Source organism: Anopheles nili, chromosome 3, assembly GCF_943737925.1.
Source record: "Anopheles nili chromosome 3, idAnoNiliSN_F5_01, whole genome shotgun sequence".
Lineage (NCBI taxonomy): Eukaryota > Metazoa > Arthropoda > Insecta > Diptera > Culicidae > Anopheles > Anopheles nili.
The window spans coordinates 48,333,978-48,356,160 of NC_071292.1; the positions used below are offsets into that span (position 1 = coordinate 48,333,978).

Sequence of the window (22,183 nt, forward strand, 5' to 3'; positions counted from 1 at the left end):
AGCTTTTCTCACGCACTTGCTCATCTCACGACGCAGCATCTCAGTACGTCTCACGCGATAAATCAGTAAGCGTATATTTTTGATTGATGGATGGATTCAAAGGGTTAAATGTTTTGCTTTTGCTCAATTGTTGCCTCGCACGGCTGGTGTCCCTACCGAGAGACCTGTTGGCGTTTTCAATGAAATTAGCACAAGAAATGCTAAAAAAATATTCAAAATACATCGTGCTCATGATTAGTTGATGTTGTAACTCAGATAATATGTCTATATTTTCAAATATAATCGCTATCACCCGGATCGTGGCTGAACTAGACTTTCTTACTTTCGCTTTTATTCTTCCCATTGCTTGCTACACCTTGGCCGTAGTGTCACGAACCCAGCCATTGGATCACTCCCGTGGGGCCCGCTAAACCCACCGGCCGAATTTCACCTCCAGATGCCAGGGCACTAAACCGCAACCGATTTTCGGCAACCGATTGCCCGAGCTCGACGCCTTGACAACGACTCTCTTCGGAACCTTCAATGAAACCTGTTCCCCCCCGTGGCCCGTTGCGACGGTACAAACAAGGGCCAGGCGGGGATTTAATTTATTACGTCAAATTTACATATTTACTCGCTCACCTTTTCTTTCTATTTATTCGCTACGGCTACACATCGAACCGGTTGCTCGGAGACGATCGACCGCCGGCCGCCCCTCGACGTCACTTTCACTTGCGACGAAATCGAAATTTTCCTCCCTAATGTTTCTCTCCATTCTTTTCTTCTGCCCCAGCGCCAATGGTTGTAGTGAGGAGAGTGGGAAATGATAGAAGGCCATTTTTCCAATCACCTTCCACCCAAAACGATTCCCACGCACTTCCGGGGAGGCTAGGAAATGGTACAGGAATGCGTTCACTTACTTTTCCCACCACGTTCTCCTCGGTTCCGCTGCCAGTCCTCCCAAACAACCACACTAATGCGGAAGGAACTGCCACATTGACACTCTGCCGTCGATAGCCGACCAGAAGTGAGGTGAATCGCGGCTTAATTCTCCCCCGGCCTTGGGCTCTCTCGCTTGGGAGGAGAGATTTCCTAAATTTTAATTAAAAGATTCCGAGCAATTTGGCCGCAATTAGCCAGGGAGCGATCGAACGACGAAAGGCTTGGAGAGGGAAATTGACGTGGGCTATTTCAAATTTCCAACTTTACGCCACCACCATCGGCCAGAGCAAATGTGCCCGAGCGTGTAAAAGCGCGCTAAAACGTAAAATAGACCGCACCGGTGTCTACCCGGCCAATTGACCGTTCATGACCACCGCAGCAGAAGAGGTCGGCCAAAGGGGTGAGAGAATGGTGGGAAAATGCTGGCGAGCAAATAAATTACCCGGTCCCGGTCGTCTTCAGGCGGGCAGGCAGGCTCGTTATCCCTTTTTCCCGATTGGCCCCGGCATGACGGAGCGATGATGAGCGGCGCCGAAAATTAGCATAGCAAATCGGTGGCATCTAAACAGCGGCAACATTAGCGCTGATTATGTATTCATATTTTCGCGACCGAAAACTCTGCACGGGCTAGTGTGCGGGCTTGAGACTTTCGCTCGGGGCAGTGGATTTATTTTGTACGTTTTCTTTTACTGCGCGTTTACAGAAAAAAAGCCGTGGAGGCTCGTCGATTGGATTTGAAAAGAAAAGAAAAGCCAGCTGGGCGAAAGCATCCCGGAACTGTTTGTAGAAAGCAACGTGTGCGCATTTCGATGACGGGATAAAAACCTAATCAATGGCGTTGCTTTTATAAATGTACTCAGTTAAATGCATATTGATTGGTTTAAAAACAAAAATTTGAAACATTTTCCGTTGTCGAAAGTGCATCCAAGCGATCACTTACTCTCCACCATAAGGCATAACATTGAAAATTCAATTCAACACAAAATCAATCGAAGCATGCCATTGAATAAATTCATTCAAATCCTGCGTTTATTGTGACGCTGCTAATGTTACACCAATAGTATGCACGCAAGTAAGGACAATTTCTCTTAACCTTATAAATAACAGTGAAGTTGCAAGTAAATAAATTTAAATTAGCCAAAGCCAAACATTTATTTTGAAACAAAAAGCTAATGAAACAGTAAAAAGTAGATAGGATGTTTTATTCTGATCACATTTTGTTCACAAATCTTGTATTTTTTTTCTACCTATCTTATCTATTTTCTTTCTTCTTATGTATCTTATATCTTGTATTTCTTCTTCAGATGGGTGTAACATATCATCCGAACGAATGTCACGTACTTTTCACTAGTGACAATGAAATGGTTAGCGATCAATCCAAAGCACCAGAATTATCAAATTTCGATACATTTAAACCGTGTTTCACAAAATGCATCCCAACCACAAAACGATTTTCCCGTAGCCATCCTTTAACCCTGGCCATTAATCCACCCCCCCTCCCTCCCAAAGCATCGAAGGAAGCCGGCCAGGAAATCGAAACTAAACAAAATCTCCAGCGTTGAAAAATAGCTACCGGATCAGACAAAAGCTGCCCAGCGTGCTTAGAGTAACTCGACGATGACGACGACGATTAGGGCAGGGTTTCGCTTTTCCCTCGAACACACACACGCACGCCTTCCGCCCCCTTTTGGTTACATTTTATTTTGCGCTGCGAGCACTCGCTCGATGTCCTTTCCAGCTGCGTTGGCGGAAGAAAAGGTAACACGAGCAGGAAAAACCCACCCCCCTCCACCCCCGTGAGAGGGTGGACAGGGGTCAAAAAAGTTTATGAAGGTATTAACGAAACGTGGAAAACGGAGGAAACGTCGTATTTACTACTACGCAGCGACCCCGCTAAGTCGGAGCCTTCTGTAGTATATGGGTGTGTTTGTGTGTGTGTGTGTGTGTGACGTGGCGAAAGGCCTGGGAAAATAAAATTCTAAACCCAACTCAAGGCGAAACCCCACCAATGGGGGAGGGTGGTTGGGTTGCAACTTCATCAGGACGACTATTTACCGCTCGACGCCACCTTCTGCCAACGGCGGGTCACCTTGGTTGACCCCACATCATCCCAGCGAGAGAAAGACACCACTAGCAGCGAGAGAGAGAGAGAGAGAGTGGGAGAAAAGCGCTTTTCTTTCAATGGTAGGCTACCACAGGTAGCTTCGCCAAAGCGACACGATGATGGGGATGGCGGTACCGCAAGAGAGAGTGTGGGTGTGTGGGTGTGAGTGAGGGTGTTTCGTTTGCATAAAATTGAGGTTAGTGGGTAATATGTAGATGGCACGCCAGAAAACATAACCTTCATTCTAGCAGCCCTTCCCGGGCGACCCACCCACACACGGAAGCTGGTTGAACCACCGACGAAGGGCGGCTTTTTCTCTTTTCTTTTTTCCCCACGACGCACTTTTCCCATCGGGTTAGAAAGGCTGTTGCTTGCGAGCCAGAGGGGGCACAGGAATTGTATGCCCGTTTCGAGTGGAAACCATTTTAGGAGAATAAATCCATCTGCGCCTTATGCCAGGTTTTTTTTCCACCCGGTGCGCTAGAACACTACCACTCAGGTGTCGTGACCTCGTGTCATGGTGCAAGTGAACAAACGTGAGAGAATAGCTCCCGCTCGAACTTGAGTGAAAAGCGTCGCTTGTTGGGTGAAGGTCCTTTTTGCTTGAATCGTGCCCCCAGGACTTTTGCATCTGAAGATCTCACTTACTTATTGCTTATTGCTTCGTTTACATCTCGAGCAAGTTATCCTCTTAGGACGTTCTTCTCGTTATGCTTATGGGTCAGGTTTGCTGAAGACTAATACAATCATAAATTGAAGCAATGAAACTAAAATTATTCTCCAGTAATTGTAAACGAGCTCGTTTGTTTGTTTTTGTGTAAATCTTCGCTATGTTAGCCTCATCCAACTTAATATTATACTTAATCACATTTTCGAAATTATATTATGAAATTTTACAGAAAGGATATCGCCGCAACCAACTTAGCCAGTAACACAGATAATTATTTTACTTTCTACTCTCGATCCCTCGTCCGCTCATTGTAAGCGAAAATGAGTTGCAATAAGCATAAAGCAAATGTGCATGCACTAGATTGATTATGTTTTCCATTCCATTTCCACGACTAGTTCACATAGCAACATAAAGACCGATAAAAACTTTTTCCTGCCCATCCTATTTCATTTTCAATAGTTGATGAACATATTTCAATATTGTACTCGAAAAAAAAAACACGAATCTACACACGCAATGAAGGTCAAAAAACCAAACGAGAACAAAAAGCCGCCCATTTAAGGTCGGAAAAAGTTGAAACCCACCGACAGCTTGTTAATGATTGTCATCGGTCGCACAAAGCGAACGCGCGGGAATGAGGAAGCGGTGTCATGGAGGAAAATGTGTGCAAAAAAAAAGAAAGCACACCCCCAACACCCAACAAACACACTCGGCCTACCCCATACATTCATGGAAATGGAAGAGCAAGTTCAAATATGCGAAACGCAACCGAAGCCTGTCAGCGGAACGAAGTCTGTACCGGAAAAGGGAGTTTTTTTTTCATTTCCGGTCGCTTCCACTTATGCGGGATGGTTTCCGCCCTTCTGTCGGAAAGCGAGAGAGAGAGAGAGAGAGAGACAGAGAGAACGAGAGAAGAGCAAAGCAACAAACGAGGTCCTTCGGAAGGTGGGCGAATGATTTGAGAAGCTTCTGACCCGGCCATGACCGACCCCGGGAGCGAAATGGAATTGAAACAACACGAGGGCGCGAATAGAAGCAATAACAGCAACAACAACAAAAAAAAGCGTCAAACAAACAGCACCCCAACTCCACCCACACCCCAACTCTACCCATCCCCATATTGTGCTTCAAAAACGCAAGCGGAAAAACGAATGAACGGATAGTCTCATCCTGCCAGCGGGCGCATCGGCTTAGGCAAACAAGCCGCTTGGTCCTTTCGTCCCGGAACTGCGGCTACCGGGTGGGGGTGATGGGTGGAAAAATGCATGACATTTTGGGGGTTGGGAGGGCGTGGAGCGACAACACTTTCGGCGCACTCGAGCGGTGCTGATTCGGATTACGAGTGGCAACATCGGAACATCGATGTAAAAGGCTCGAAACGGGGAAAGGAACCAAAAAAACCGGTGGGAAACCAGGGTTTTGCTCGCGTTAATGTGTGCATCGTTGCATCGCGATGGCAGGGATGAAATTATGTGCACATGGCTGGTCCTGGGCGACAACCGTGCCCTGTTGCCATTTCGCTGAACTCGGGATCAAATGATGAGAGGTCCTTCCGTCGAGGGCAAACGGGCAATAGTAGCATGATGACAATATTCAAATGTTTGCCAAAAGAATAGCAAAATGTGGATGCGTTCTGTGTGTTTTAAAATGCCTCACGTAATTCAGGCGAATTGCCTTAACCTAGAGGATCTGTGGCCGTACGGCCGTACTGCTCAAAAGCCGCACAACTCAAAATTTCAAATAGGGACCGGTGTACCAATATTTATTCGTGAAGCCGTTCCATATTCATGATTCAGATATTTTTTATACTTTTGACTTTCAAAAACATTCAATTCTTTTCAAATTCTTTTGCTAAAGCTATCAAGAAGAAGGGTCCTCAGGGATCAGGGATTTTGGTATGCATTCATTAAGCGTATGCGAGAAGAGATAACACTAAATCATCGAACCTCAAAAACCCAAAAAAATATAATTGGTGGCTATTAATCCATTTGAAACACCATCAGTCACCAACATGTTGATAAATTCGACCCACCCACACACGCAATTACGATTAGCTCGCAAGCGCAAATGACAGTGAAAAATCTGGGAAAATTAAATTTTGCAATTAGCTTAGCATCCCAGCTGCTATCGCAGAAATAAATGGCGCACGCTTTACGACTGGGAACGGTACCGATCGATTGCATCCGGGTCCGGCAATCGAACCCGGTCGGCATTCCGTGCAAACAGCATCCAATTGCCCACGCATGGGCGTAGTCGTAGCGAAATCAATAATCACGTTTCGCCTTCGGTAACCCGCATAAATGCGTTCCGGCAGCATCGGGGGTGGAAATTATGATTGTAATATAGCCGATAGATTTTTCTTCCGCCTACGCAAACCGCGACTAATGGAATAAGCACGCGGGATCATCGTGTGGGATGATGCAACAGGCGCTCGCATTTGCAGCACTTGCGATGGAAATCATGCCCACGCAGGAAACAAAAAATCAACAAACAACCAACCGCAGCGATGAATGAGGGAAAAAAATTTCGTGCCGAGCGTGCATGTTTTTTTTTTGGTGTGGATTACGGAAATTCTGGTGAGGTTGAGGGGGTACATTTTCCACGATTCACACAGTTGAAGCAAATCACCAAAAAAACTCCTTGTTCAACGAGCATCGAGAAAATGTTTCATTATCAGCAACATCATATCCGGATGTTTCGAGATTTTAATCAACTACAATCGCTCTTTAGGATTGACCGTACAAATTTACTGAATACTGCACTTTTTTCCAAAGATTACACGAAATTATTAAATTCCATCGGGTGAATAATTTTAAAACTATCCTTTTTTTAATCATTCGAAAGCAATCAATTTGGGACACTTTCACAACTATCAAAGCATCCCTGAGATCTGAGATGAATTTCAAACCTCTCCACGAGCGGGAAACATTGATTGGCATTCGCTGGAGTTTATACTTCCTCAAACATACATACTTTACCGAATTACCTTACATCTATAAAAGCAGCTACAACTATCTCCCACACCAACTCGCATCCGAAATCTGCACGGAAAGGGATGCTCCGCAAGAAGACTCACCTTCTCTTCCTATCGCATTGGCCATTGCGATCTAGAAAGCTCCTTAAACAATCGTAAACCCGCCAGTCGAATGAATACCACCGATAGGAATGTCGAAAGCACACGGTGAACTATGTTTTACCAGCTCCTGAAGCCTCCTCGCAGATCCCAACGATGCACGGTGCGATAAATCATCGGTTTTGGTCGGCACCATTGGCGTAGGATTAGGCTACATTCCAAGCAGCGTGGTCTCGCGGGAGGATAGGAAAGGATTCACGGAAGGATCCCCAATAGGAGAAGTGTGCGTGTGGTTCGACGGTCGCGTGCATGTTCTACCAAATCGGCCAGGTTGCTAGGTGTGTCAAGCATCCGTGCCGTGGGTGAAAAATGGCCAGGAGAGCACATGAATGGCTGCGCAGGAACTGAGAACTGATGCGTTTTTCCGACTGGCTTTCTACGTTAAGAACGGGCTGGCTTCGTTACGCTGCGAGTTCGCTTCGGTGGAATGTCACACATTAATTAGATAGAAAATTATCTGGCCAACAATGCACGGCACGGCACAACTTTGTGAGAGTGCATGGATAATGGAATTTATTATGCTCCCTCGGCATCGCCAACGCGCGCCATCAGCAGGTCGAGGTTTGAGCTCAACTTCAACACAGCGCTCTTTTGAAGAGTTTTTTGGACAACACTTACGTGTGTTCAAATTTAGCCTATTGATTCTAGGACCCTTCGGTAGAATTATGAATTTATTATCAATTTTTTTATTACCACAATACTAGTTTTTATTTCTTACAAACACAACAAATTTGCATTCAGTCGAAAGAGACGCTATGTTTTGTTATCATATCTCGAGTAACCGTTAATATGCAGTCTAAACTACATAAACACGGCCAATTGATGCAACAGCAATCCTCATTATGTGACTTCAGGGATAATCGTGGTACTATTCGGGATGTTGAGTACATGTATACACAAAAAAGGCAATTCGTTCCTGGAACATTAGCAGAGTTCATCAAATTCGAGTCAGGCAGGGTTTGCCGGTAATTTCGTGCTCTACAAGCAGATAAATTTAAAGCACTATGGTTGGAAGCCAGCTCCATTTTAAATAGCTTATAAATGTTACTGAAATATAGCCATGTTTACATGCAAATATCTCGTAAATAAAAATTATGAATACATTTCCCTCCGAAGATAGCAGCAAACCTGATTTGCGCTCCTTCGGAAAGATTCCCAAACCCAGCGAAGGAGAGAAAGAAGCAGGCAAAAATTTGCAAACATGAGCGCGATTTTGTAAAACAGAGAAATTCGACTCATAGGGCGGGAGAAAAACGAAAACGAAGAAGAAGAAGAAGAAAAAACACACAACACCAATCAAAGAAAATTCGTCCACCCCCGGCAAACAGGAACGAAGGCCCGAGCGTCGCGGAAAAACGTAGCTGAATGAAATGCCGGAGATCAAAATCATCACTCGAATTTCGAGTCCCCTCTCTCTGTCTCCGGGGCCGTTCCGTTTCGGAAGCGAGGCGGCTCCGGAATTCAAATAAACTGCGAATGGAAAACCCCGGAAAAAAACGAGAAACGACCCACCACCGGGCCTCAGGCGAGAGCAGAACGTGCGGGAAGGAAAACGATCTTGGCGACCTTTAACGACCAGATGATGCCGATACCCGGAGCGACCCGTGTATCGGACAAGAAAGCGTCACAGTGGCCCCGGGGCAAAAGACAAGCAGGGTGTAAGTAAAAGTAAAAAAAACACATCATCCCTTAACAAACACACGCCCACCACAGGCTCGAGATAGAGAGGCGCATAATGCGAAGGAAAATGCGAACCAAACTTGCGAGCCATTGAAATGCGTGGACGAACGCCAAGCAAGGATTCGCAAAACGCACCGATTCGCGCCCAATGTGTTGTCATCCGTTCCGCGTGGTGGGGTAGTTAATTTTTCACGAATGAAAAATATTACACCCCTTCGAAATCGACTCACCGTTGGGTCACCTTTTTCCATCTCGCGGCCAAATCAACAGAACCTAGTGCAGTCTAGTTGATATGATTTGACCTCTTATCTACAGAAGCAGAGAGAGTGTGTGAGAGAGAGAGAGAGACATGCTAAATCGGGTCCTTCTCGAGCAACAAACGCAAGAAAAGAATGTAATAAAAAAATGAAGAAAAAAACCCACCCCTCCCACAAGGGATGGAACCTGAAGGGCGCACAAAATCACCCTCAAAAGAAACGTCTCCGTTGGCTTGGGACCGAGCTTTCCAACGATCGGCCCTTGACGATTGGATCAAGTTGCTTTTTTTCATTTCATTTCCCATTCCCTGCCCGGCCAGAACCGGCCGGCTTAAGGAGCACTCGAAGCAGCAAGCAAGCATGCCCTTTCCCCGCAACCCGGTCTATCCGATTTTATTCGTTACCAAGGGGAGGATATATTTTCCGACCCCACAGTGCCACCCATCGGCAGCAGCAGGAGCGCGACCATAAAAGATCGTTACGGCCGGTGGCGGAAATGGTTACGCGTCGCAGCAACAATCCGCACCATCCGCAGTTGCTGGTGGGCGAAAAGGACGCTAAAAAGGGACGAGATAAAACGCTCCAATCTGTTCGGGCGAAAGTGTGTTCCACCATTTTCCGCGAGGCGCAACATTTGCCCTCACCAAAATCGACGTTCGGCAGTCCCAGAAGCTGTGATATCCCGCCGTGGTGCTGGCTCGGACGCATAAATCATGCAAACAATTCAAAACTATTCCATTTCCTGCCCGCCAGCTCGTTTTCCCGGCGACCTCAAAATGGGTGAATGCTGAAACCGATGAAGCGCACGGTTACCATCGTTAGCGGACCCTGGGAGGCATCGTTACCGGCATTTTTGGGGAGCAAAAGCTGGACGGCTAGTTGCATGCGGCGTACGGCGTACAGACATTCGGCGTAACGAGATTTACTATCCGACAGCGGAGCGCAGTGAAGGAAATGTCAACGCGTATCGCATCGTTGCACTTTAAAATGCCATACCAGGCATTAGCTATAAATAGTTGTGCCAACAAGAGTTATAACCAACGCACGCGTGGAAACTTTGCAGCTCGCAGGAGCTTGAGAGTGCATTCTCATCCACTTGCAACAGCTGTCATTTGCATTTGCCGGCATTGACCGGCAGATTGGCCCCTTAATTGTTAGCACATGTCAACGCATTGGTTCGCACATGATCGAACACCTCCATTCGAGTTACATTCTGTGCGTGTCATCGATTGGTTGTATTATAACAATGCAGACGGACATCTTTGACATGTAGTAGCTAAGTATTTGACGTTTTGTCTTCTGTGCCAATAAATGTAATTAAGCTTACAAATCATGGTAAATATAATAGCTCCAAGAGTACCTAATTTTTCCTACAAAAATGTAAAGTTCCTTAAAGTACTGAACGATCTTTACAAAAAAGATCTCGCCTTGATTCAAACGAATCATTACCCATCATCAGGGAACATAATTTAAGACAGTGAGTGAGATTTAGTGGACAATAATGCATGCTTTACACGTTTCAATAGAATTTTTATTATTTTATGCACAACTATGTTCATTTTACAACACTTACGAGTAATACTGCGAAGTTTTTCGCACAACTAAATACAACAAAATTATCGGTAATGAAAAAACACAAAATAATGCAACACTGCAAGACATAGCATTGTTTTGATTGTAGCAAAAGCAGTTTGAATCAAATCATTTAAGCAATATACGATCTCACTCTACTATGGTGCTTGCGACCGCCACTATTATCTAAAATGGAAAAACCAGATAAAAACTGGTTGTTTGACAGATTCACAATATCCCAAGCTAAATCATAATTGGTTAATTCAAAACGATAAGAATTATGTCTTATTTAAGAATTCTCTGAAACCATATAGTGACTCAGCTCGCACGGTAAGCCTGTCACCATGCATGGAGTTGTTCCAATCATTTGTTCCTTTTTATCTCGTTCTTTGTACATGTATTTATATCCTTTCCCCCCCTTAACTATCAGGTTAGCGAATTTCCTGCACCATAAAAGGCAGCAATCATAGAAAACATCCGTTCACCTGTTGCATGCATACGGGCAGCCCATTATCGATTGCGGTTCGGCGAGGGAAACGAAGGAAATTCGATATCGACGGGCCCTTCTCCCACGGTACCGCCTATGAATATTTCATTTCATTTAAAGGGCTTTTATTCGGGCGGGAAGGCTTTGTTTGGTGTGTGTGCGTTTCAGTTCGGGATTGCATAGCGCTTTCCCTAACGGAGGAGGGCTTTACCATGCCCAAAAATAGGGCGTTGTAGCGGCGAGCTGGCCGTGAAAAACCCCTGCGTCGGGTGTTTTTATTACATGTTTTTCCGTCGGATGAGCCATTTTTGGAAAATGTAACAGCCGAGAGTAATGAAAGTAGGTCTCGTCTACGGCACATCAAGAAGCACGATCGGGCCCTTCGATGGCAGCTCAGGATCTATGAGTGGTAACCAAAAATTAATCCAAAGCACTACCATCCAAAGACAAGGACATCCAAAGGGAAAACGCTCCGATGAGAAAGAGCGAGTGTGTTGGAGGCAAAATTGAGCGAGCAATTGTAAAGGGGCACAAGCAACAACAAAAAACAATCCCTAAACGACAGATTGTCACTTTATGTTTTCATCGTATGCCCTCCATCAGGACCCAGCGGTCTTCGAGAGATGTTTCGCCTTCCCAGGATCACAGGACCTCCTGAATGAAGCGGAATCATTAAACGTACGTAGCATGAACGCTCTCAGCAGTGCTACAGGCACTCGCATCTAAATATGACCCCAAGAGACCTCCAAAATGCGTCTTCCAGCCAGCTTCCGGTGTAGTTTAGAATGATTTTCCATGCGCATCCCAAGAGCGTCTGAACGAGTGCAGAAAAACCGGTCACCTTGCACGTGTTCCGACTGTTGCATCAGCGGATGTCCTTGCTTGCTTTTGTTGCACCAGCATCGTGCACCATTGGGCTGGACAAAGAGGCCGAAAAATCTCATCGAGCCTACTGCCGAGTGCTACTGCTAACCTAGACACATGTGTTGCACCCAAACAGCATACAAACACATGTGCAACAGCCTATGGAAAATGCTTTCGCCGGACAGCTCGAGAGCAGCGCCAGCACTGGATGCAACTCGCCAGGATACGACCAGGAATATGCGCGCGCGTATGCAACGCACACGAATGCACCCACCGAGATGGAAGCCCACCCTTCACCACCCTGTCTGGGAGCATGAAAGAGGGCGGTGACCTTGAACTCGACTAAACGTGCAACTGGTCGGAAGTCCCCACCACCGTTCAAGGCTGCAGGAGCGACAGGAACGGCTGAAGCAGGACATTTTCAGCTTGGACACACGTACACGAGTGCACACACACACACACAGCCTCGTGTACGAGCTCCCCAGCGGCCAGGTGCGTGAGAGAGTGAGCTTCTGGTGAGAAAACAGGACGAGCTTTAGCTCGAGCCCGAAACTCGGTACCCGTTTCCGGGGGCTGGCATTCATGCGATGCGTTGGCGCGCACCCAGGTGTGCTCGTGTGTGCTGGCATGTTTGCTCTCATCTTGGCCTGCCCCCAGGACGTTCGATTTGGGTAGGGCGATTGAAGGTTACGGCAAGACCTCTCGGCTTCAGGACGACCTGCTCAATCGTCAACAGTTGACACACATACTCGCCCCCGTTGGCGCCTTTTTCATACGCTGGGGCTTGGGCTACCGATGGGCGGTGAGGTGTTCTTTTGAAAGGCGATACACAAAAATGGCATGGAAACAAAAAAAGAAAACCCCCAAACACCCTTTCCCCAAGGGGATGTGAATGATGCGAATTTAACATGCCGCCTAAATTTGCACAGCCTCCTGTGACGTTGGTTTATTTCAGTAGATTGAATTCTGGGAAAGCTCTTTCGTTGTTTGCCGCAAAACACCCGCAAATCTCTCGCCCTCGCCCGGTTTTATTTCTTTCCTGACACTTCCTTCCCGTGGTTGCAACCGATATATGTCCCTCGAGCGCGAGATTGATTCGGCGAAAGATATTTCTAATAGGCTACACCATTCGTGCCCTAGTGGCGGCTGTATGTGTCGCTAAAACGTGATGCTTTTCGTTTTTTGCTTCATTTCCATCGTGCAGTATCATTACCGAAAACAAGTGGCTTGAATTTCGGTGCTTCGGCTGTTGAGTGTTTCGCAATTTTGTGTCACGACTTTTCGTTAAAAAATAAAGACGCTAGAAACATCATGTCTCCTTTAATCGGCCATCCTTATACCTCGCTCCAAATCCGACTTCCTGCCAGCAAAAAGTTACATCCCCTGCGGCGGATCGTGTTTTGATTTGACCTATCGAGCACCTAGTTCAACTGCCTAGGGTTGCTGGAGCTCGGCGTATTTGTTTTTTGCTTGCTTAGTCGAACATCTTCTAGTGCATAAGCCTGGTCAAACACACAGGCCTGCTTTTCCGAGAGGGGTGCCCCACTAGGGTAGGCAATGGGTTTGAGGATGTGAGTAGGTTTTTATCTTTGCCCGCAGCGTTGTCCTGTTTCGAAAACGAAACCGAAAGGGACAATTTTGCAAAGGTTGACATACTGTGTTTCGTTTTCCCGTGATATGCCCAAAACCTATACATTGTATAGCTACCCAAATATAATTTGTTTAATTCAAACTTTACTACAAATTTATGAACACGGAAGTAAATCAGTCTAATTTTGCATGCATGTTTGATCTTATTATTGATTCGTGGTTTCAAACATAACAACCAAATAGCATTATATTATATTTAAGTGTCTTACTCGTGAAATAATTTTATTGCACAAAGATGTTTTGAATTTTGTACAACTAACGCAATACAAATAGCATCAAACTGCTTTTTTGTTATTTAGAATGCAGCTTTTTTGGCTGAATGCGCAATGTTATACCACATTTGAGCGTTTTGGCTGCGTACTGCGCAGCGAACAGAGCTGCCAACCTCACGACGCAATGAAACGTCAATTCAATGGATGTATTTTGCCGAATCATATTCGGCTGTCATTTCGCGCAAGCAATACGAGAGGAATTGCAGTGTTCGTTCGTTGGCTAAATATTTCGTTGTACGCTAAGTTGAACTTAAAAAAGGATTCACGGTCTGCTTTGCACACTTTTCTTCAGTATCATTGAAGCATCGTGTCCCACTAGGTTTATTCGCATACTGTAGGTGAATATTCGTAACGCATCACCAGAATGTTTATACTTACATTGCTTCTTGGCTTGTTTTGTTTGCCTCCCAATAGTACATTGAAGCAACGATTATCGCTTAAATAACTCCTAAGCCATGGATCAAGCGATGGATATTAACGCCTTCGAAGGCCGCATCGTTAAGATGGAGGTCGACTATAGTGCGACGTGCGACGAAAAGATCCCTCAGTGCAAGGAGATGGCCAAGGATGAGCACAAATTCAACGAAGCGCTCGAGATTTTGCTTCAGCTGGAGAAGCAAACCCGCATCGGTGCAGACATGGTCTCGAGTGCCCGCGTGCTCATCGCCATCGTGCAAATTTGCTACGAAGCGCACAACTGGAACTATCTGAACGAGTACGTCACGATCTTGGTGAAGCGTCGTTCCCAGTCGAAGCAGGCCGTGGCAAAAATGATTCAAGAGTGCTGCACCTACGTCGATAAGACGCCGGACAAAGAAACAAAGCTCAAGCTCATCGACACGCTGCGCACGGTAACCGAGGGCAAAATATATGTTGAGGTAGAACGGGCCCGGCTCACCAAAATGCTAGCCGACATCCGTGAGGCGGATGGAGACGTCACGGGGGCCGCTACCATAATGGAGGAACTGCAGGTGGAGACGTATGGTACGATGGACAAGCGCGAAAAGGTCGAACTTATACTGGAGCAGATGCGACTGTGCTTGGCCAAGCAAGACTTTGTTCGGACGCAAATTATTGCGAAAAAGATCAACATAAAGTTTTTCAACGACGCCGAGCAGCAAGATCTCAAGCTCAAGTATTACGACCTAATGATCCGGCTCGACAAAGATTCGTCGTTTATTAAAACCTCGCGGCACTACTTAGCGGTGGTCGACTCGGACATGATGGCGCAGGAAACGGAACGGCGTCAGAAAATGATGATCTACGCCGTATTGTATTGCATTCTGTCGCCTTACGACAACGAGCAGGTCGACATGATGCACAATTTGTCCAAAAACAAGCTTCTGGAAGAGCTGCCTGTTTACAAGTGAGTGCATATTTGTAAGAAAGTGAATCCATAAGATATATTTTAAACATTCTACTTTCTCTCCACACAGAGAACTGTTGCGTCTGTTTATGTGCAAAGAGCTCATCAACTTCGACGCCCTCTGCACGGTGTACGGTAGAGAGCTGAATACATTCGACATGTTCAACCAAGAGACCAGCCACGGCAAGAAGTGTTGGGCCGAGCTAAAGAATCGGCTCATCGAACACAACGTACGGATCATCTCCAACTATTATACTCGCATCAACCTGAAGCGCATGGCTGAGCTATTGGATCTAAGCGAGCACGAGTGCGAGGAGTATTTATCGCGGATGGTCAACGCCGGCACGCTTAAAGTGAAGACGGACCGACCAGCAGGTATCATTCACTTTTCGCAGAAGAAGTCCGCCTCGGAGGTGCTTAATGATTGGGCGTTTGGGTTAAACGAGCTGATGAATTTGGTGAACAAAACTTGCCACCTAATCAACAAGGAAGAGTGTATCAACAACGTAATGCCAATGCCAGTAGCTGGGGCATCGACGTCGTAAAGACTGGAACTAAACATAATCTCCAAAACAGGAAACCTTTCACTTTCCCTGCCTTTTTTCGAATTGGCATTGTTCTGACAGAACACAGAATTGATATGTCTTATTTGCTCCAATGATAATCTGCAGAACACTAACTATGTTGAATAGAAATAAAGTTGAGTGAGCGAACAAAATTTTATAGCGTACCAATTTTATTAAATTAACCTTAGTAGTTGTGTTGAATACAGACGTAATTAATCAAATTTTATATAGTTTGTATGATAATTTTATAAAATTAGCCGCCACTTTCTTTCGATGATATCTTTATGGTTGCCTTGTCCACAGTAAGTTTTAGACATTTTTCTATATTTTCTATGTCCGATGCTTCTCCCAGAAATTGTTCTAATTTATCCAAAAGCTCCTCAATAATTTGCATTCGTACCATTCCATTTTCGCTGTCTGGTGCTGGGGCTAAACTAAGTAACAGCTTCTGCTCGTGTACTAGCTTCCCTTCGTACCAGATACGACCTAGCAAAAATTTGTCAATCATTAGTGAGGTTGATGAGCAAATGCGATCAGCGTTGTCTGGACGCCAGTCGAACCGACTAAAAGCGATGAAATTTCCCTCCGGCTCCCGATGCGCTCCCCAAAGCGTAGAAGGCAACTGCACCTCAAAAATGTTATCATACAGTTGTTCGAAAATGGCTTCCTTTTCGTTATCATTCGATTCACTTTGAGTTGCTGGGACTTGCAAGAAATCATCTTCTTCCTCCTCCACGAGAATGGTGATTTGCTGCTCGTTTGTGACGGATGTCGCTAGTTCAACAGACACGATCGTGTTCTGTGTAGCTTCTGATCTTGTTTTTCTTTTCTTACTGGCCTCCCGGTCTGAATCGTCGATTTCGTCCAAATCGGTGCAGCACGGAACAGCATTTGGTCGCAGAATTGGTTTGGCGCGCAACAGCCTGTTCGTTTTACCTTGTATCTGGTACGTCCAATCACGCAATATATCGTCTGGATCGAAATGCTTTTCGCAAACACGATCGTGTGGCTGAAGTTGCCGATGCTTTGGTAATGCTTGCCGCCATAGCTCAAATTTTTCAGGATTCTACGACAAAGCACAGATACCCAAAAAGGTTAATGTGAACCCCGTTAACTACACTACACAGCCCGGTTACCTTGGGTATGTTGAACATTGCTCGCTTGGGGCCATCCTTATGCTTTCGATCACAAAGATACACGAAACAATTTCTCATTTTACAATCGCTTTCTCGGTCTCAATTATGTATTAGCAAATCAAAATTAACTAGCTGGCTCATTTGGTTTGAATGAGCGTTTAGAGTAGTTCGTTTTAGCGCTTTTTGATTACAAACAAACGTTTGTTTTGGTTGTAGCACAGACCTGTCAAATATTACCACAGATGCATTGAATACAGCAAGGAGTTAGTACTTCCCCGTCGTTTTAAGCGATACGTTAAATCAGCAGTTACGTATTTAATTACTAATGCTCGATTTTGCCTGCAAACATTAAATGCAGTTTTAATATTCAAAGTTATAATTGAAAATATTATACTTTTCCCGATGAATTTATTTGCATTACAATCTACGCCTCGAAAATTAATTCCATGTACATGTTAAATAAAATTATTACAGCCATTTTATTTATGATTCTTTAATTGTATAAATTACTAACGTCGAAGTAAGTGTGACGGAAAAAAGATGGGCTTATATGGCTGATCACAACACGTACAATTTACTAAGGGTATTTCGTGTTAACCGGTCAACTCTGGTCATCACTTTCGTTTACTCTTTAATACTATCGCATTCACGCTATCGGCATTGATCCCAAAAGCCCACTCAAGCCAGTATCGGCTTGAAGGGGTTACAATAGCAAGCGAACCGCAACATGTGATGTTTATCTACACACCCACGCCACCCACTACGTTCCCACACGTCCCAAGCCCCAGGCCCCACGATCAACGGTGATAAACGACGGAGAGGCAGCAATGTTTCGGCAGCGTATAAATTTTCTCCTCATCCTTGGCTCACTTAATCTAGTGCCGATCGTTGTCCTCATTATTGGATAATGACATTCGTGCCAACGCCAGGTCATGCCATGCTCGGTATGCATTATTCGTGCCAGACAAACCGTGCCTTCGGGACAGCCCACCATCGCGTTATCGTCCGACCTTCCGTTTTCTTGTGGCCTCCATCCCCGGAAATGGATTGATCCAAGATTCGCCGAGCATGATAGAAAGCGGCAAAAATGCGGCAGTCCCCTGCACTGGCAGGGGGTTACGTATTTTTTTCCAGCTTCATTTTAACCTTCCCAACATCCTGCTAGTGTGTCAGAGAAGCCAATCTATGGCTCTATTCCGTTTTCGGCACCACATTACCGGGTCAGGTTGCCTGCCCGTAACAAAACGCCGTTTGGAAATTTTGCACTTTATTAACTCGAGTGTACATGCCACGGGGCTGTGTTTGGTCTTCGCTCGCTCTCTCTTTTGCCCGCGGTGGCCTCCTTCCAGCAGCCCATTTCCCGTAAGCCCAACCAACCCTGTAAAACCTCATTTCCATTCGGTCTAAATCGATACAGCTCGGGCGACAATCGTTACGGTCGATTGAGTGCGATAAGCGACGGTGGGTGCTGGCATTTGGAAACCAAACGTGGAAAACAACCTGAATCCGGGCTCCACGCTTTCAAGCTACACGGGTTGGCAAAAATCCATCTAAGCTTCTCGCCAAGCTATTAGAAGTTGGAAGAAGATTTTCTCAACTTTTGCTCAAGCGCAGAATTAGCTTTTGGTTCAAATCAAATGCCGTTTGTCGCAAAATATCGTTTGACTAGCTCCTTTATTGCGAACACGTGGTCCTTTATCTACATTCTAATTAAACGTTTCGGGAAAAGCTCTTGAGCCTAGTTTTGTATTACTCGATCGGGAATGCACTGCAGAGCAGAGGTGTAATTAAACAGACTTTTCTCGTTACCAGCTTGTTGGTATTGGAAGAACCTTGAGCTCAACCAATTGAGCACAACAGAATAATTTTTATCTTTTCAATGCTTGCCGAATTCATACGGTACATACGGTGCACTTGCGCCAAATTATATGGTACCAGACTATTTTGCAAAACATAGTCGATATATCGTATAATAAATAGATTTTCATTTAATTTTCGACGATCATACTAACCATGCTATAATCTTACATTGTCCAACGCTTCCAATACTGGTTTCCAAACATCGTATTGGACCAATTATAGGTGTGATGTTTGAAAATCGATACAAAAGCTATGAAGATGCTCTTCAGTGTACTCATGTATTAGGCGAGTGTGATGGTTATTTTTTTTCAAAGAATAGAAACCTAGTAAATGTTTGTACGGCAATGACGTCGCTAGTCACGTCACTTAATCTTTTACGCAAAGTGTCACGCATCGTAGCAAGGTATTTGGTAACACGTACACTTAACGACAAGAACAATGAGAGAGACCTTTCTATTACAAAATAAAAATATTTCGTAACATGTATGATGAGAGTGTAGTATACCCTTAAAAAAATACTACAATAAATACATGCCAAATTTAACGAACGGATATTTTCCGATAACAAATTGTCGTTGTCAATTAAGCCAACATTTGCTCTCAGCTTTATTCCCGTCCCTTAAAAAGATGGGTTTGCTCATCTGAAAAATATTGTTTCAACCCAGCTAGCATATACCAGCGCCAGTGTTTTGAAGAAATAAGCTGACAAATAGCTTTAGGGTCAAACATCGTCTTCATCGTGCCTCTGACATCGAAACCATACAACCCAGCAACAACATCTGCGAACGCTTGTATGGCAGTTGCTTCATAAATTTAGCCAGCGGCAGCTCACCAGCATTCGGCTCGATGGCATTCATTATCCTTCGCATGGCGGGCTCGTTTTTTTTTTTTTGCTGTAGCAGAGTTTTTTTGCCGAGTAATTATCTTAATTACGACACAAGAGGTATGGTTTCATGTTCACTTTATCAGATTCAGCGCACCATTTGCTGAGCGTATGCTCTGCACAGCGCACTCCTTTTAGGTATGGAACGAATTTCCTTACACCGTTTAAAGCTCGCCCAAGGAAGGCCAAACCCACCGGTTTCGTAAGCTCTCTCGTTAACCCAGAAAAGGAGGCTTTCAATTCAAGGTTGCATGCGTAAACGTGCCCTTCGTCCCGAGCAGGGAACGATTGACGATTATCGACAGTACACACAAACGCGACAATAGAGTAACGCCGGAAGAGGCCATGACCGGTATGCTCACAAACAGGCCATCTCCGTTCCGGTGACTTTGTAATGGAAGCGTGGCAAGGATATGCCACGGTTTCGGGCAGTTATCTCGAATTATCACGCCAAAGGTGGCTATCGATGGAGAAACTGATTTCGGCAAATGTGACTGATGGAGGCGCCCAGTCGCCTGTTCGTTACTAGCAACAGTTGGCGCTAATTGATGACTCGCGTTATTGATTAATAGATTAATTCAGATTCACGCTGACAAGGCAATATTTGGTAAATTGGTTGCATTGGTTTTTATGATGAATCCATCACTCAAAGAAAATTGGGTCCTTAACTGTTTTTAGATAAATTTACGAATTGATTTTGTTATTTTTTGAAGAACTATAATTTTCGACCAATTCATGCAAAGAAATCGGTCTGTTAGGCGGAGAGATCATTATTTAAACAAAATTATGAACGCAGATGCATTCGCAGAGGTAAATTCTAACATTTACATATCATTATTTTAAACCCAATAACATATTTAATATTAATTTAAAATTTATTTACAAATCGAAAAATTCCTAGAAAATGCATATATGTGGAGAAAGTATATTCTACTCATGTATGTATCACTGAAAACAATGTTATCAAAATATTTTCGTAAACAATCAATTGACAGACTGGACATATGTATTGTTTTATCGCAACAATGAAACACACCATCCCACGGACAATAGTCCATAAGTACAAATGTTCGAACTTACGAAAAAAAATACGAAAATGAATGTATGATGTAAACCGTACTCACCTGATGCCGTCCAGGATGCGCCCTTATGCTGCAACGGACAGCGTCGGTTCCGCCGGTCAAATGCACCCAACCTGCAGCTCCCTCAATCAGACCATCAGCTGGCACTGCCTCTACTGCCGCCGCTCCTACCCGTGGATTGTTGACGCTCCACAGGAGGCAAGTCGCGTGTGGAAACATTTCCTCTAATTCGATTACGAAATTCGATCGCGACCAAACTTATTGGCCCGAGTCACACACACGCGAAGTCTAGCACAAAACACACGCGGGTTTATCTCGAATACGTGGGATTTACGCCTTACCCGCTGGAGAGGACTTGAGAACTCCTTTTGTTAAGCTTACACTCGCGCCAAAACACTCGTTGATATGGATTATTACCGTTTGTTTCCGTAGTATTATTTGCCAACAAGCTTTAGTATAATTTTATGTTCACGTTGCCGGTTGATACCGTTTTACATTTCACCTATCACAATACCGTTACACCTTCAAGGGTCTACATTATAATCAATACCGCGTTGTGGTTTGCCGGAAGCACTAGCAAGTGTTTGCCCTCGAGCAAAGCGAAAAATGCTCTCTCTATGTGGCCTTGTACGAGGTCGGGAAATTTGGCACATGCACGCCAATTGTAGCGGTGTGTATGTGCACAACACCAATGCACAACCGCAGCGCCACGTAATTGGTGGTGTCCTTGCTGCGGCGAACCACCTTTAAAATGCACCGGAGCGACCGCAAGAATTCACCGCACTGCTTTGTTTGCGGAAATACAGTTACATTTCTTTTTTTGTTATTCCCTCTTCACGCATCCCTAGTCGGGGAGAAGAACCGGGAGCGTAAAGTCCACGCCACAAGCCAAGATAATAACACGTTGCAAACCGCGCGCGCTTGGACTAACGAGCACTGTCCCTTCGGCAAAGGACGGTCGGGTGAGTGCATTTGGCGCTAATGGTCTTTTTTTTCTCCCCTGCTTCCCGAGCTACACTAACGGCAAAAGGAAAGCAGCCCGATGCCTTGCCAATTTACTCACACCCATCCGTGTACCACCTCCGGTGGTTTGACAGATAGAGGCGCGCCAGATCGCGATGACCCGTATATACGGCGCGGCGTTGTTTGCTATTATCGTACGAAAATTGTATGCCACTGCGTTTTCAGGTGCGCGATGCTTGCTTGATGCTTGTGACGACTTGGGAGTTACCGCAAACACTACTCCGGGTGGTTGTGGGTTCATACGCGGGAAAACACGCTCAAGGCACACACTACGTTGACCCGTGACTGTTTTCATGTGGTTGTGGTCGGAATCGGGGTTTCTTGCAGCTCCCACTCAAGCGCACAACCGGTCAGCTGCGAGAACTGTTGACAACGCGCTCTCAATGATGGCTTTCCACGAGCTGTATTCGCTTCCGGCCGCGGGAAAGCTTTCCATCTCATGATTCTCCACACGTTAAGCACACGAAGAGAAAAAGATGACTGCGGCGGGAGTGGACAATTACGAGGCTCATGCGGTCGCTTGCCTTGGGTAGTAAAAAATATTTCGTCACGCACACACTTAGTGCGGGAAATGTTTTTGGAGCAAGTTCTTTCCGGTATCCTTGATTTATTGTAAATATAGATCGGGAATGTTTGTAACACAAAACAGTGGGCCTA

The 22,183-nt window shown here is 45.2% G+C and overlaps 2 protein-coding genes across 2 annotated transcripts in view; one reads left to right on the forward strand and one right to left on the reverse strand.

Moving 5' to 3' along the window:
* The window catches only part of LOC128724475 (uncharacterized), a 137,633-nt gene extending 116,911 nt beyond the window's left edge, over positions 1-20,722 (reverse strand). The window contains exon 1 of the mRNA XM_053818199.1: positions 20,553-20,722. Within this exon, the coding sequence (XP_053674174.1) occupies positions 20,553-20,722 (170 nt within the window). The remainder of the gene's footprint in view (positions 1-20,552) is intronic.
* On the forward strand, positions 14,066-15,646 carry LOC128726675 (26S proteasome non-ATPase regulatory subunit 12). Its single transcript, XM_053820496.1, has 2 exons — positions 14,066-14,976; positions 15,047-15,646. Exons 1-2 carry the CDS (start codon positions 14,066-14,068, stop codon positions 15,519-15,521), a joined length of 1,386 nt encoding a protein of 461 aa, XP_053676471.1. The 3' UTR covers positions 15,522-15,646.
* Positions 20,723-22,183: the final 1,461 nt, after the last annotated feature.

Excerpts from the sequence above, each read along its gene's own strand:
- LOC128726675 (XM_053820496.1), top strand. The coding sequence starts at position 14,066 with ATGGATCAAGCGATGGATATTAACGCCTTCGAAGGCCGCATCGTTAAG. Across the intron at positions 14,977-15,046 it reads GAAGAGCTGCCTGTTTACAA|AGAACTGTTGCGTCTGTTTA; the intron begins GTGAGTGCATAT and ends CTCTCCACACAG.